This window comes from Papio anubis, chromosome 5 (assembly GCF_008728515.1).
Source record: "Papio anubis isolate 15944 chromosome 5, Panubis1.0, whole genome shotgun sequence".
Lineage (NCBI taxonomy): Eukaryota > Metazoa > Chordata > Mammalia > Primates > Cercopithecidae > Papio > Papio anubis.
In genome coordinates, this window is record NC_044980.1 from 138,591,943 (window position 1) to 138,607,394 (window position 15,452).

The window sequence follows — 15,452 nt, forward strand, 5'->3', positions numbered from 1 at the left end:
AGGGAAGATCCCTCTGAGGAAGTGATGCCTCTTCTGAGATCTCAGAAGCTGAAGGCAAGGTGGTAGGGAGTCTGGGGACATTCAAGGCAGAGGGGATTGGCCTCTGGTAGCAAAGAGAAAATAATACATGAGGGATGGAGATGGGGAGATGGGCAGTGTGTCTGGGGTCAAGAGCATGAGAAGAGATATGTAAGAGATGATGCTGGAGGGGCCAACAGAGGCCAGGCTACACAGAGCTTTCTAGGACAAGTAAGGAGTTTGGGGTTTTATCCCAAGCAATGAAAAGACACTGAAAGCTTAGAGGGGGTGACTGATATGGTTTGGCTCTGTGTCCCTATCCAAATCTCATCTTGAATTGTAATCTCCATGTGTCAAGGGGGGAACCTGGTGGAAGGTGATTGGATCATGGGGGCGGTTTCCCTCATGCTGTTCTCGTGATAAGTGAGTTCTCACCAGAGCTGGTGGTTTTAAAGCATGGTACTTTCTCAAGCACTCTCTCTCTCTCTTTCTCTCCCCTACTTCCATGTAAGCCATGCCTTGCTTCCCCTTCACCTTCCAGCAAGATTGTAAGTTTCCTGAGGCCTCCCAGCCATCTGGAACTGTGAGTCAATGAAACCTCCTTTGTTTATATATTACTCAGTCTCAAGTACCATCTTTATAGCAATGTGAAAACGGACTAATACAGTGACAAAGGGGATGACCTAATCAGATTACATTTAAAAATATATTTTTGAGTGTGGGGGCAGGTTGGAAAGTACGTGAGTGGATGTGAGCAGAGCTTTCAGAACCTTTTGCTAGAGTCCCAGTTGCTTATGCTCTAGGGGAAGGGAAGGAGAGGTAGAAAGGAAGAAAGAAAAAAGTAGATTTTAGAGAAATTGTGGAGAGGTAGATAGACTCATGATATGGGAGAAATGAGATAAGAAGGAGCCTTTGGTGCCTCTTGTCTAAGGCCATCACTCAAAGCCCAGTCATGACCTTCTTGTTCTCATCATCTGAACCCTCCCAGAGTGGAGACATCACTCAAGTTCCAGAAAGCCCCTGACCCATTTTTCCATAGCAATCCCAGGAGATTAAAGTGAATCCCACAGAAAACATCAAGTCCCAAGAGATGGAATCTAAGAGAGAGAAAATTCATTTATCCAGCTACCCAAGCTTTTAATCTTTTGGCTTAAATTCATCAAAATTGCTTCCTCCACCCCCAACCTCACACTGTGAATTAATGACTATCAGCCCTCCTCCCCCAGTGTGAGCATGTCTGAGCAATGGTTTCCAGGGTGGTGTGTACACACTTCTAAGGGGTATGAGAGGAAAACATTGGAACTATTTATATTTGCTTTTTATCTACAATTAGGCAGATATTAAGCTTTATTCACATTTTTAAAAGAATTTTTATACTAACTTTTAATAAACTGGTGGACACCAACAGCCATATTAGGTTAGGCCGTCACTAGACAAGTGTGGTACTCAAGGGACCCTAGAGTAAGAGTGACGTTCAAATGTTGCTGACAGTGGCGTCCAGCTCATTTGTTCACTTTCAGCACATTGCAACATATTGCAGTTTACTTGTGCCTGGTCTAGTGGATTTACAAAGGATACTCCTTAGTTTTAACTAAACTAATCTGCCAAATGGAATCATGATTTTACATGATGTCTTCCAGGAGACTATGGATCAAGGATAACACCAATAACAGAAGAACAAGTGAATCTATAAGAAAAGATAGGGCCAGGCCAGGTGTGGTGGCTCATGCTTGTAATCCCAGCACTTTGGGGGGCCGAGGCAGGCGGATCACTTGAAGACAGGAGTTCAAGACCAGCCTGGCCAACATGGTGAAACCCTGTCTCTACTAAAAATACAAGAAAAATTAGACAGGCATGGTGGTGGATGCCTGAAATCCCAGCTTCTTGGTAGGCTGAGGCAGGAGAATCACTTGAATCCAGGAGACAGAGGTTGCAGTAAGTCAAGATCATGCCATTGCAATCCAGCCTGGGCAAAAAGAGCGAAACTCCTTCTCAAAGAAAAAAAAAAAGAAAGAAAGAAAAAAGAAAATAGGGCTGACTTTTTTCCACCTCTAGAACCAGCTGTTCATAAACTACATTGTACAGCAAAAACAATAAATATTTAATCAAATCTAAAAAGAAGTCAGCCAAAAAATTAAAAATTTAGAGTATCTGAAATATGGACTTATAACTGCTATTGCTAACAATGTACCATTAAAATATAGCAAATGTTAAAATTCCTCATATCTTCAAATTTAGATATCTTAAGTATTCATATTCAAAAGGTTTTACTTAAGCAGTGCACAATCAAGCCAGCTTGGAGACCATTGCTGTAGGGCCAACTCCGAGTAGGACAGTCAAGCTCCCCAACGCACCTGTGTATACCGGTTATGGGGGAATGTGCTTTCTGCCTCCACCAAAGGTCTATCTTGCTGGTCCCTGCCTCCATAGCTTTCTTCTTTGTTCATCAGAGACTCTTCTTCAGCCTCTTCTTCCTTCTGGAGAATTTTCCTCACAAAGTCTCTCTTGTCCATTGGGGTTCGAATGATTTTCAGGTTATTAGTGTAGATGATTATCTTTCCAAAATCTATAATAGGTAGGGGCTAGAGAAATGGAGAATGAGCATGGAAACTTTACCACCAATCACCAAGTAGAGGGCTGCAGAACCTGTCCAACACACCAGGAAACAGCAGAGAAGGAACTTCCACCACCCAGCATTTTTGATCCCATCAGACCCCAAAGTCACAGTTCATTCCCTGGTCTGTTTGCTCTCTCTAAAAGCCATGAAAGCCAGCTTCCTTCTTCCTGTTGCTGGTGACCAATCAAAGCTGAACTACTCAGTATGAGAGTCTGGAGGGCAGGGGCTACAGCTTCTATTTGTACTGCATACCCCAACAGCCAATGCAGGACTAGGTACAATGAGTGTTTAATAAATACAGAGGGATACTTTTTTGTTTTATATAAATATCTCTCCAATTTTTTATCAGCATAAATAATAATATTAGTAGATACCATTTATTGGCACTATTTGTGTCTCAGGCATCATGCTAGGCATTTTACCAACATTGCCTCGGTTTCTCCCCAAACATCCCTATGAGGCAGATGCTATGGTTTCCACATTTTAAGGTGAGGAGACTGAGCCTCAGTGGGGTTAAGTGCCTCACCAAGGTGACAGAGTTACTCGGGCACTGTGACTAGAATTGAAACCCAATCTGTCATCCTAAAGCCCATATTTTTACCACCTATATCACACTATTTAAAAGTATTCCCCCCCAAAAAAAATAGGATCATAATATATACTCTGTTGCAACCTATTTTTTCATTACCTATATAATATGAAAATCGTCTGTGCCAATAAATAGACTTCTAAAGCATCATTATTAATAGCTTTTGTTCTCTTGCATGGATTTTTCATGTGTTACTTAATCATTTGCTCAGGAATAAACCTGGACAATACCACAGTGCAGAAAAGAGGACTGGAGGGTAACTGTTTAGAAATTACTTTAAATAAAAGACTGCCTGACAGCAGCATCTAAACAGATTTGGTTTATACAGTTCTGTAAGCAGAGCAGAATATTTCATGCTGAGGTATCTAGTTGTGTAGTGTGATTGTGACATACAGGAAAGTCATGTAACCTCTCAACTTTAGTTTGCTCATTTGCAAAGGGACTGACATCCAGCATCGCCACAGACAAGCTAGTAATTAAAATACAGAAATGAGTGGTAAACATGTGTTGTCCTGAGACTCTTGAGTGCCCTCCAATTATCCCAGCCTCCCCTCAGGGAGCCTCTAACATCCCTAAACCTAGCGATGTAAGAGTTCATACTTAGGAACCCAAGTCTCAGTACCTTCTCCAACACTCTATTGGCTTCTCTGCTGATTGAGCAAGGTTCCTGTGTCAACTTCTGGGGGTGGGAGGTGCCATGAAAAACCTGTAAAACAGTGTTCACAAAAGCTGGAGATACTATGCAGATTGTGAGTATTGTTGCCATTGTTGTTATTTAAAATTATTCTTCTGTAGTGCATGCACAATCATACTACACAACTAAATACCTCAGCATGAAATATTCTGCCCTGCTTGTAAGACTGTATAAACCAAATCTATTTATATGCTACAGTTAAGCAGTCTTGTATTTAAGGCCCTTGTATATTCAGCCATAACCTGGCTTGAGCAAGACTTCAATATTCAGGCTCTCTTTCTTGAAACACCCATGGAGTTTGCAATAATTATTTATTAAGCCACAAGCTTCCTATCTGGTCCTATTTTCTCTCCCTTTCTTCAAGGGATCGTGTAGCAGCTTCCATTTCCTATTGTTTTATGCAGGCTGGATTCTTATTTCACACTCTGGACTATCAGTTTCTGAATATCAGAAGATAAGGATGGTGGTACTTTTGGAAGGTTCCATTTCTACTTCTAGTAATAGCCAATGAGGTTCAGTTACTAGGAAGCTTTTCATTTCTAGAGCTGATTTCTTTTTTTCAAGACAAAACTCTCAATATGCTAAGAGAATCTGAGATCACCTACTCCAAACCCCTGTTTCTGAGCTGCTCAGTGAGACACCCAAGAGAGCAAGTTTATTTTTTGATGTACCCCAAAGATGGAGGGTCTCGAATCACTTTTAAGGTGTAAAAGTTTTAGTTACCCTGATAGGCAAATTCTTCCTTGTGTCTAAGGAAACTCTCTGGGTGTAATGAAAGTTCACATTATGTGGTTACATCAAATGTCAATGAGGAACACCCACTCCTACATGATAGAGGGCCAGGACAGAGCCAAGAATTTTTCATTTCCTCCTAGTGCACAGAATGGCAACCTGTGTGATTGAGCACTTGTAAATACTCTTTTGTCTGTGGCAACATGCCTAGAGATTATTGATCAGGCACTATTACATCTTTCCACTGTTCTGTTTTTAAATGCAGAAATGCCTTATTGGGTACTAGAAATTCAGTGGCTTTGGAGATAGACAGACCTGAGTTTAAATTGTATTAAAATGTTATTTGGCAACTGTGTGAGATTTGCAAGTTAGTTAACCCTTATGAACTACTGTTTTTCCAATCTGTAAAACTCTCATAGACATCTTGTGAAGATGAAATTATGCAATATGTTTAAAGTAGGTGTTCAGTAAATGTTACCTCCCTTCCTTTTCCCTTCCATTTTCTTTGAACCTTATAAACTTCAGTTTTAATTGCTTAAAATATTTTAATTATTTATAACCTTTTCCTCTACCCATCACACAAAATTTAAGACTCAACATTTCTTTGATAAGAACCTGCTCGTTATTACAATGGTGGGTAACATTTGCTAAGTGCATAAAATGTGCCAGGCACAATGCTAAGAGCTTCTTATGTATTATCTTTTAAAATCATCACAACAACTCTCTTAAGCAAGTCCTTTGATTACCCTCATATCACAATGATGCCGAAGGTCAACAGGGTTAACTAGCTTGTTCAAGCTTAGGCAGTAAATGGGTAGGACTGAACATCAAGCTCAGGTTTGACTGGCATCAAAGCCCTTGTTTTATATATATATATATTTATCATCATGGTAATCTGTACATAACATAGAATTTACCATTTTAACCCTTTCTAAGTGTATAATTCAGTGGCATTAAGTGCATTCACATTACTGTGCAGCCATCACCACCATTCATCTCCAGAAGGTTTTCTTCTTCCCAAATTGAAACTCTGTATCCATTAAACAATGACTCTTCTTCTCCCCTGCCCCCAGCCCCTGCCAACCACCATTCTGCTTGCTGTCTCTATGATTTTGACTACTCTAGGTACCTCAAATAAGTGCAATCATACAGTATTTGTGTTTTTGTGACTGGCTTATTTCATTTAGTATAACGTCTTCAAGGGTCATCCACGTTGTGCATGTGTCAAAATGTCCTTCCTTTTCAAGGCTGAATAATATTGTGTTGTATGTACAAACCACATCTTGTTTCTCCATTCATCAATCTATAGACATTTGGGTTCTTTCCACCTTTAGGCAATTGAGAATAATGCTGCTATGAACAATGGTGTACATATATCTGTTTGAGTTCAGAGCCCTTGCTTTCAATTATTGCACTTAATTGCTACCCAATGTAGTCTCATAGTCACTATTTACTAGGAGGTGTTTTACACTTGGATTCGTTATTGAAAAGTCATGACATTAGCTCTCATTTTCTTCTTTTTCATAAATACCACATTGACAAATGGTTCCAGGGTGTGGAGCTGCATGAATCCATCCTGGCCACTCTCATGCTCAGAAGCTGGCTATGATTGGGATGGGGAACTTGATCAGGAAAGAAAGAAAACAGAGATAACGGGGCCAAGCAGGAATTGGACCTTCAACGTGGCCTCTAAAACTCATAGAGTACTGTGTTTTAACCAACGGAGCCATGCTGCCGTGGAGACTCATTTACCTAGATTTATAAATTCTATAGTCCTAGCTACCAGGGAGGCTGAGGCAGGAGGATCCCTTGAGCCCAGGAGTTTGAGATTGCTGTGAGTTATGATCATACCACTGCACTCCAACCAGGGTGACACAGTGAGACCCTGTCTCTAAAAAAGAAAAAAAATTATACATTTACATCAATGCTAAATTTAGCACATGACTTATAAAGATCAAGCAACCCAAAATGTATCTACTTGGCCTTGTATAAGGTTTGAATGAACTGTGACTTTGTGAATTCTAAATCTACAAGTAAGACATAGTTCAAAAGAAATAGTGTAAGTACAAGACTAGCCAAGTATCTAGGACCTAATAAGCACTCAACAAATGGTAGCTATTATTATCATGTAATAATATGGTTCTCTAAAAAAAGGAACATGCCCTAAAGAAAAACATTTGTGGAATCAGAAGATCTGGATTCTTATTCTGACTCTGTAGTATCAGATGGATCCCTTAACAACTTGGCCCTCAATTTTTCTCATCTGCAAAATGGGAATGACCATACTTTGGCTTTTCTCCCCAAGGTTATGGTGAAGACCCAATGCCATTGATACAGACAGAGATAGCATGTGACGACACTTTGTAACGCGTAAGTCACCCCATTAAGATAAGAGGTCATTCATTTCAGCCCCCTTTAATATCAAAAACAAGCCTACTGTTATCTTTGGTAATTGTGAACATGCCTATAATTACCAATGCCAGTAAAGCCAGTAATACATTTATCTGCAATAGATGCATTATCTATTCCCTTAGGAAACTAACAATAAAAATAATTCAAGAGTAATTATCTGGCTCTCACACTTTAAAGATGAGAACACATCCTGGTGTGCTATTCATTAATACCATGGATACATTACATAATTGTATTTTATCTTTTTTAAAAAGGCATTAATGGTCCCACTGACAGCATATATACATCTCCTATGAATTTTTGGATATCAGTGAATGTTTTCCAGGTTCTACCTTAAAAGAAAATCATGTATGGACTTTTGATTATCCGTGGTACTGGAAAGTAATTGAAATTCATAGATTAAACACATGTTTCAATTGAACCATTAGCTCAAACTTCTTCCCCACATAACATGTCCTCTGGCTGATTTGCGTTTCACCATCCCTTCCCAGGACTCCAACTACCCAGAGCTTATGCTAACGAGCAACGGAAAGGAAAAATAAAGAGACAAAGTAGGCAGTAGGAGGAAGGCAATGGGGGTAAAAAACAAGACATGGATAAACTGCAAGCTGAATAATTGGCTGGAGTAAAATGAGCACTTTCAAATACTCAGCTCTTTCAGGAAACAAAAAGACTGCATAATTGTCTAAAACCGCAGTCTGACAACCTGAAAACCACTGCACCTCTATTTAATTTACATTCTAGGAAAACTCAGTCAAAGACCCAATTACAATGTATTACCTTGGATGGAATTTGAATACTATATATGCTCATTGCACTTTCCAATTAGTAGTCAACAAGCATGTTATTTTTACCCCGGAAATATTCGTCTAATAACAGCTTCCCATTTGGTGCACCAATTGCTCTCGTTGGTACCAGAGGGTGAGCAAGACACAAATCTGAACCATTTAGGCATTTCTCTAAACACATTTTAGGAAGCCCTACCCTTAAAGCCTATGTGCCATGCACAATACCAACCTTATGGTCATTCGCCTTGTAATCGTTGAACAGAGGCTGGCCACCTGCCAAGGTGTAGGCATTACCCTCTCTAAACACACTGATCCTCTGAGCAGTCAGCTTAGGGGAGTACAGCTGGGGCCTGGGGGCTTCCCTGGGCCTGGGGGCTTCCCCAGTCCCATAAACACCATCCATTGGTTCAAGAGACTCTTGCAGAAAACTGTGAGGGTATTCCTCCTTTGGTGACTCTAATTCCTGCCCATCCTCAAAGACCTGCTTCAGTACTCGACCGCTGTAGGAGGAGGAGATTTTAAATCGTACTTTCCGGGGTTTGCCATCACTCTTCTGATTCACTTTCTTTTCGGGGTCCTCCATCTGCAGAAAGTTCACCCTGTGGTTTCCAGCCTTCCGTGTAGCCGGTGAAACTTGGGCCTCTGAGAAAAAGGCATTTTATTTTCTCTCCTCCTGCATATAATTAATTCAAGTTGTTGCTGGGGTATGGTCAGTTTACAGCAACTGACACCCATACATTAAATATTGATAGACCTTCATGAAAAGGCAGGCGATTCTGGTTTGATGGAGTGGATGGAATGTAAGACAAGATTGATTCTTCTCATAATCCCAAGCTCACCATGACTTCACCCCAACCCTAGCTTTTCTTAACCTGAGGATGAAGAAGTTTATTTAGACTGGACATGTACCAATTCAATAAGGATCAGACACTCAATTAGTTAACAAGTGTCTTCTTACTGTTAGCAATGACAATTAAAATCTAGTGAGCATTTCATAAGTGCCAGAGATTGTTACATGCATTATTTTACTTCATCCTGACAATAACCCTACAAAGAAAATGTTATCTTTTTTACAGAGGGGAAAATGAGGCTTAGAGCCACTTGTCATTTGTCTTCATCATTTGTCTGCTCTATTACACCTAAGTAAGTGACAGAGCAAGGATTTGAACCCAGATCTATCTGACTTCAAAACCCATGATCAGTCCACGTAACCAGAAGTTTTCCAGTTCTGTCCTAGAAGAGGAAATGAGGTCTTAGGTACAGTGGAGGTTCTTGGGGGCTGCTGCTAAAAACAGGAGAAGGCCGAGGGTCCTGGATTCTGGGCCTTCTCCCCCTACACTAACCAGAGCAGCTCTACTTGGTATGTATTTTATATTTAAGATTTCATTTGAAAGCACAGCACAAGTCCCCACTGCCTGTTGGACTTCATAAATGCCCGACACTGATATAGTGGCTGGGGTGAATAGCACAGAAGCATGTGACCTGGGCCTGAGAACAGTCCTACAATCCCATGCAGGGAACAGACCTAATACAGGTGAAATAATAACCTCATGCTTAGAGAGCAAATTGCCCACAGCTGAATCCCAGAATAGCCACTCTGGGAAGAAGTGGTCTCTACGGAAATAAGGATGGAAGAAGGTTTGTAAAGAAAAGTGTCCTTGGGCTGGGTGGAAAAGGGTAGGTTGGATGTGAGGAGCTGAAAGTGGAGTAAAGCCTTTCTCCCTGTCTTTGCTACCAGCATCACCATTCACTGAGTTGCCCAAATTGACCCCTCCTCCTGTTCCCCTACAGCCATTCGCATGGATTCTTTTTTTTTTTTTTTTTTTTTTTTAGACAGTGTCTCGCTCTGTTGCCAGGCTGGAGTGCAGTGGCGCGATCTCGGCTCACTGCAACCTCCACCTCCTGAGTTCAAACAATTCTCCTGCCTCAACCTCCCGAGTAGCTGGGACTACAGGCATGCGCCACCATACCCAGCTAATTTTTGTATTTTTTGTAGAGATGAGGTTTCACCATGTTGGCCAGGACGGTCTCATTCTCTTAACCTCGTGATCCACCCGCCTCAGCCTCCCAAAGTGCTGGGATTACAGGCCTGAGCCACTACGCCCAGCCCATTCACATGGATTCTATCACCACTGCCTTCTTTCATCCACCCCTGTCACCCTGGCCCTACGTCAAACCCTCATCACTTCTGTTTTTAAAGTTGCAGCTGTCTCCCAAGGACTTCCCTACTCACCACCAATTCCATTCTCCATATTGATGTGAGAGCGATAGTCCAAAACAACAAGTCTGCAGGTGTCAGTCTCCTGCTGAAAAATCTTTTCCAGTGGTTCAGGGCATAAATCTTAACTGTTCCATGTGACAGGCAAAGCCCCTCAAAAACCAGCCTCACCTTCCTTCCTTTCCAGCCTTGCCCTCTGTCACTCTTCCAGGGGCTGCCTGGGATTGATGTTCCAGTTACACCAACAAGAAGCTTACCCATTTCTCAAACCCACAAGTTTCTGTCTCTTATCCAGTACTCTGTTTCCTGATTTAGAGTGTCAAACTTCCATTCCTCCTTCAAGTCATACCTCAAATGTCGCTGCTTCTGGGCAGCCTTCCCACCTGCCCCAGGGAGAATGCCATTGGACTTTCGGACCTACCGCCATTCAGGTGCTTCTCACTTTCCCTTGCCCTTCCTATTTTTCCCACCATTTAACTGTGAACACCTTGCAGTCAGAAGCTGTCCTTACCATCTATATATTTCCAGTGTTTATCAAAGTGCCCAGTACATAATAGAACTCAGTAATTGTTGAATGAATGACTTCAGGTGAGAGAAACCAAATACACAAAGCTTTTTAAAAAGGAATTGAGCATATTTTGTGTAGAATATTGAAAAGGGGGCTGGGCGCAGTGGCTCACGCCTGTAATCCCAGCACTTTGGGAGGCTGAGGCAGGTGGATCACTAGGTCAAGAGATCGAGACCATGCTGGCCAACATGGTAAAACCCTGTCTCTACTAAAAATACAAAAATTAGCCAGGCATGGTGGCGGGCACCTATAGTCCCAGCTACTTGGGAGGCTGAGGCAGGAGAATCACTTGAACCCGGGAGGCAGAGGTTGCAGTGAGCCAACATTGCACCACTGCACTGCAGCCTGGCAACAGAGCGAGACACCATCAAAAAAAAAAAAAAGATAGTGAAGAGGTAGGATCAGAAGACTTTTTTTTTTTTTTAAATCTACCTTTCTACTAAGGAAAGGTGTCACAGTTGTAAACTCCCTGTGTAACTGGTACAAGAAATAGGTGGGAGAGAAGAACTAGGGAAACAATGTTTAAAGCAAAAGAAAGATACACTTTTCGTAACATTATAACTCCCCCAGGATGCAGAGTTGTCTGGGACATACCATCAATGAATTACAGGAGACTGAGACCTTGATCTCTCAGCCCTCATGGCAGCCAGGTGGGCCCCAGGACTACATTAGCCTTATTCATTTACTTCACCATATAGAACAATATCAAGCTGGGCATGGTGGCTCGCATCTGTAACCCCAGCTACTCAGGAGACTGGGGTGGAAGGATTGCTTGAGCCCAAGAGTTTGAGACCAGCCTGGGCAGCAAAATGAGACTTTGTCTCTACAAAAAGTTTTTAAAAAATTATATGGGCATGGTGGTGCATGTCTGTAGTCCCAGCTACTCAGGAGGCTGAGGCAAGAGGATTGCTTGAGCCCATGAATTTGAGGCTAAAGTGAACTACAATTATGCCACTATACTCCAGCCTGGATAACAGAGTGAAACTCTGTCTCTTAAAAAATTGTGTGTGTATATGTATATAAAAAAATTGTGTGTGTGTATATATATATATATACATATACACACACACATATATAAATGTAACAATTATTATTTTCCTTTTTTTTTTTTTTTTTTTTTGGAGACATGGTCTTGCTTTGTCACCCCGGTTGGAGTGAAGTGGTGCAATCTTAGCTTACTGCAACCTCTGCCTCCTGGGCTCAAGCAATCCTCCCTCCTCAGTCTCCTGAGTAGCTGAGACCAAGGCATGCAACAATTATTATTTTCTATCTATGCCATGCCATGAAAAAGATTGGGAACTCCTAACTAGAAGATTATTTTTTTCTATCTCTCCCAGGAAACAAATATTAATAAATAACCAATAGCCTATCTTCATCTAGAAAAACCAGTGAGCTGACTTCCACAATTACTTGTCAAGTAAACATTTTCAGTTGCCCCAAAATGAACGCCAGTAACAACAACAAAAACAAAGCTGGAGATGAGTTTTCCAAGTAACATTTTGTTCAATATTTTTTATGCCATTTCCCATGTTCACAGACAGATTTTCAGTGAGCCAACCTAAAATCATGGGAAGTTTTGAAACAATCATGCTCATGCGAAAATTTTCAGATGTTGATGGTTCCAGAATAGTCACAAATACACTTCAAGAAGAAGAACAAATTGATAAATTGAAAGCAATTTTGGCAGTATTATCAAAAGCCTTAAAAAATATTTATATCTTTGAAACCTCCTAAGAAAGAAAATACTGTAGCTCCATATATCCAAAGAAGTTGTGGCAAAACGCTAATATCAGTTGCCTCTGGCAACTGGGTGGAGGATTTTGAGTGTTTGTTTCTTCTTTCCCAGTTTAATCATATTTTACTTGTTTGTGATAAGTTCATCTTACTTTGATAAGCAAGAATAAAATAAATGAAAAAAAATCCATTCCTTTCTACCCAATTATTTCTCTTCAGAAAATAATTTTAAAGAAAGATATTTATTTAAAGATACTCCCCAAAATATTATTCATACTGGGAAAAAAATTGAAAACAACTTAAATGTTCAACAGTAGAAATGCCACAATATGAAAAGTTATATAGTCATTTTTAAAAGGGAGAGGAGATACTTCTTCTTAGTAGAAAGGTAGATTTTTAAAAAAATCTTCTGATCCTACCACTTCACTATTCATTTTTTCTTTTTTTTTTTTGGGATACAGAGTCTTGCCCTGTCACCAGGCTGGAGTGCAGTGGTGCAATCTTGGCTCACTGCAACCTCTGCCTCCCAGATTCAAGTGATTCTCCTGCCTCATATGAAAAAATAAGAAAATAATATGGAAACATGTTTATGATACAAATTAAGTAGCAAAAGGTATAACAGATTTTATCTTCTGTGACATAGAATTTATATTATAAAACTGTAGAGAAGAGATCCGTTCCAAGATGGCTGAATAGGAACAGCTCCGGTCTGTAGCTCCCAGCATGACCGATGCAGAAGACAGGTGATTTCTGCATTTCCCACTAAGGTACCTGGTTCAGCTTATTCGGACTGGTTGGACAGTGGGTACAGCCCATGGAGGGCAAGCCGAAATGGGGTGGAGCGTTGCCTCACCTGGGAAGCACAAGAAGTCGGGGGATTTCCCTTTCCTAGCCAAGGGAAGCTGGGACAGACTGTACCTGGAAAAACGGGCACTCTCACCTGAATACTGCAGTTTTCCCAAGGTCTTAGCAACCAGCAGACAAGAAGATTCTCTCCTGTGCCTGACTCAGTGGGTCCCACACCCACGGAGCCTTGCTCACTGCTAATGCAGCAGTCTGAGATCAAACTGCAAGGCAGCAGCCTGGCTGAGGGAGGGGCATCCGCCATTACTGAGGCTTGGGTAGGTAAACAACGCCACCGGGAAGCTTGAACTGGGCAGAGTCCACCACAGCTCAGCACAGCCTACTGCCTCTATAGACTTCACCTCTGTGGGCAGGGCATAGCTGAACAAAAGGCAGCAGACAGCTTCTGCAGAGTTAATTGTCCCTGTGTGACAGCTCTGAAGAGACCAGTGGTTGAGTACAGCTGTTGAGCTCTGAGAATGGACAGACGGCCTCCTCAAGTGGGTCCCTGATTCCCATGTAGCCTAACGGGGAGACACTTCCCAGTAGGGGCCAACAGACACCTCATATAGGTGGGTGCCCCTCTGGGATGAAGCTTCCAGAGGAAGGATGAGGCAACAATATTTGCTGTTCTGCAATCTTTGCTGTTGTGCAGCCTCTGCTGGTGATACCCAGGCAAACAGGGTCTGGAGTGGACCTCCAGCAAACTCCAACAGAACTGCAGCTGAGGGACCTGACTGTTAAAAGGAAAATTAACAAACAGAAAGGAATAGCATCAACATCAACAAAAAGGACATCTACACCAAAACCCCATCTGTAGGTCACCAACATCAAAGACCAAAGGTAGATAAAACCACAAAGATGGGGAGAAACACAGCAGAAAAGCTGAAAATTCTAAAAACCAGAGTGCCTCTTCTCCTCCAAAGGATCACAGCTCCTTGCCAGCAAAGGAACAAAGCTGGATGGAGAATGACTGTGATGAGTTGACAGAAGTAGGCTTCACAAGGTCGGTAATAACAAACCACTCCAAGCTAAAGGAGCATGTTCAAACCCATTGCAAGGAAGCTAAAAACCTTGAAAAAAGGTTAGACGAATGGCTAACTAGAATAAACAGTGTAGAGAAGACCTTAAATGACCTGATGGAGCTGAAAACCATGCCACGAGAACTTTGTGATGCATGCACAAGCTTCAGTACCTGATTCAATCAAGTGGAAGAAAGAGTATCAGTGATTGAAGATCAAATGAATGAAATGAAGCAAGAACACAAGGTTAGAGAAAAAAGAGTAAAAAGAAATGAAAAAAGCCTCCAAGAAATATGTGAAAAGACCAAATCTACGTTTGACAGGGGTACCTGAAAGTGATGGGGAGAATGGAACCAAGTTGGAAAACACTCTTCTGGATATTATCCAGGAGAACCTCCCCAACCTAGCAAGGTAGGCCAACATTCAAATTCAGGAAATACAGAGAACACCACAAAGATATTCCTCTAGAAGAGCAACCCCAAGACGCATAATTGTCAGATTCCCCAAGGTAGAAATGAAGGAAAGAATGTTAAGGGCAGCCAGAGAGAAAGGTTAGGTTACCCACAAAGAGAAGCCCATCAGATGAACAGTGGATCTCTCGGTAGAAACCCTACAAGCCAGAAGAGAGTGGGGGCCAATATTCAACATTCTTAAAGAAAAGAATTTTCAACCCAGAATTTCATATCCAGCCAAACTAAGCTTCATAAGTGAAGGAGAAATAAAATCCTTTACAGACAAGCAAATGCTGAGAGATTTTGTCACCACCAGGCCTCCCTTACAAGAGCTCCAGAAGGAAGCACTAAACATGGAAAGAAATAACCAGTACCAGCCACTGCAAAAACATGCCAAATTGTAAAGACTATCGATGCTATGAAGAAACTGCATCAATTAACAGGCAAAATAACCAGCTAACATCATAATGAGAGGATCAAATTCACACAAAACAATATTAACCTTAAATGTAAATGGGCTAAATGTCCCCAATTAAAAGACACAGACTGGCAAATTGGATAAATAGTCAAGACCCACCAGTGTGCTGTATTCAGGAGACCCATCTCACGTGCAGAGACACACAAATGCTCAAAATAAAGGGATGAAGGAAGATCTACCAAGCAAATGGAAAACAAAACAAAACAACAACAACAACAACAACAAAAACAAAATAAAAAACCAGGGGTTGCAATCTTAGTCTCTGATAAAATAGACTTTAAACCTAC

General features: G+C 41.4%; 1 protein-coding gene across 5 annotated transcripts in view; it reads right to left on the bottom strand.

Moving 5' to 3' along the window:
* LOC101016189 (PRELI domain-containing protein 2) overlaps nucleotides 1-15,452 on the bottom strand; it is a 214,035-nt gene that overhangs the window by 110,070 nt on the left and 88,513 nt on the right. Inside the window, exons 1-2 of one of the 5 annotated variants that reach the window (XM_031666519.1) lie at nucleotides 3,847-5,553; nucleotides 2,373-2,600 (exon numbers count right to left, since the gene is read on the bottom strand). The exons of 1 other annotated variant lie outside the window; for it this stretch is intronic. In XM_031666519.1, coding sequence (XP_031522379.1) covers nucleotides 2,373-2,600; nucleotides 3,847-3,990 — 372 coding nt within the window. In that variant the 5' untranslated portion in view covers nucleotides 3,991-5,553. Of the gene's footprint in view, nucleotides 1-2,372; nucleotides 2,601-3,846; nucleotides 5,554-8,079; nucleotides 9,653-15,452 lie in introns of those variants that run through there. 3 more of the 5 variants (XM_031666517.1, XM_031666518.1, XM_003900298.5) reach the window with 3 other exon arrangements.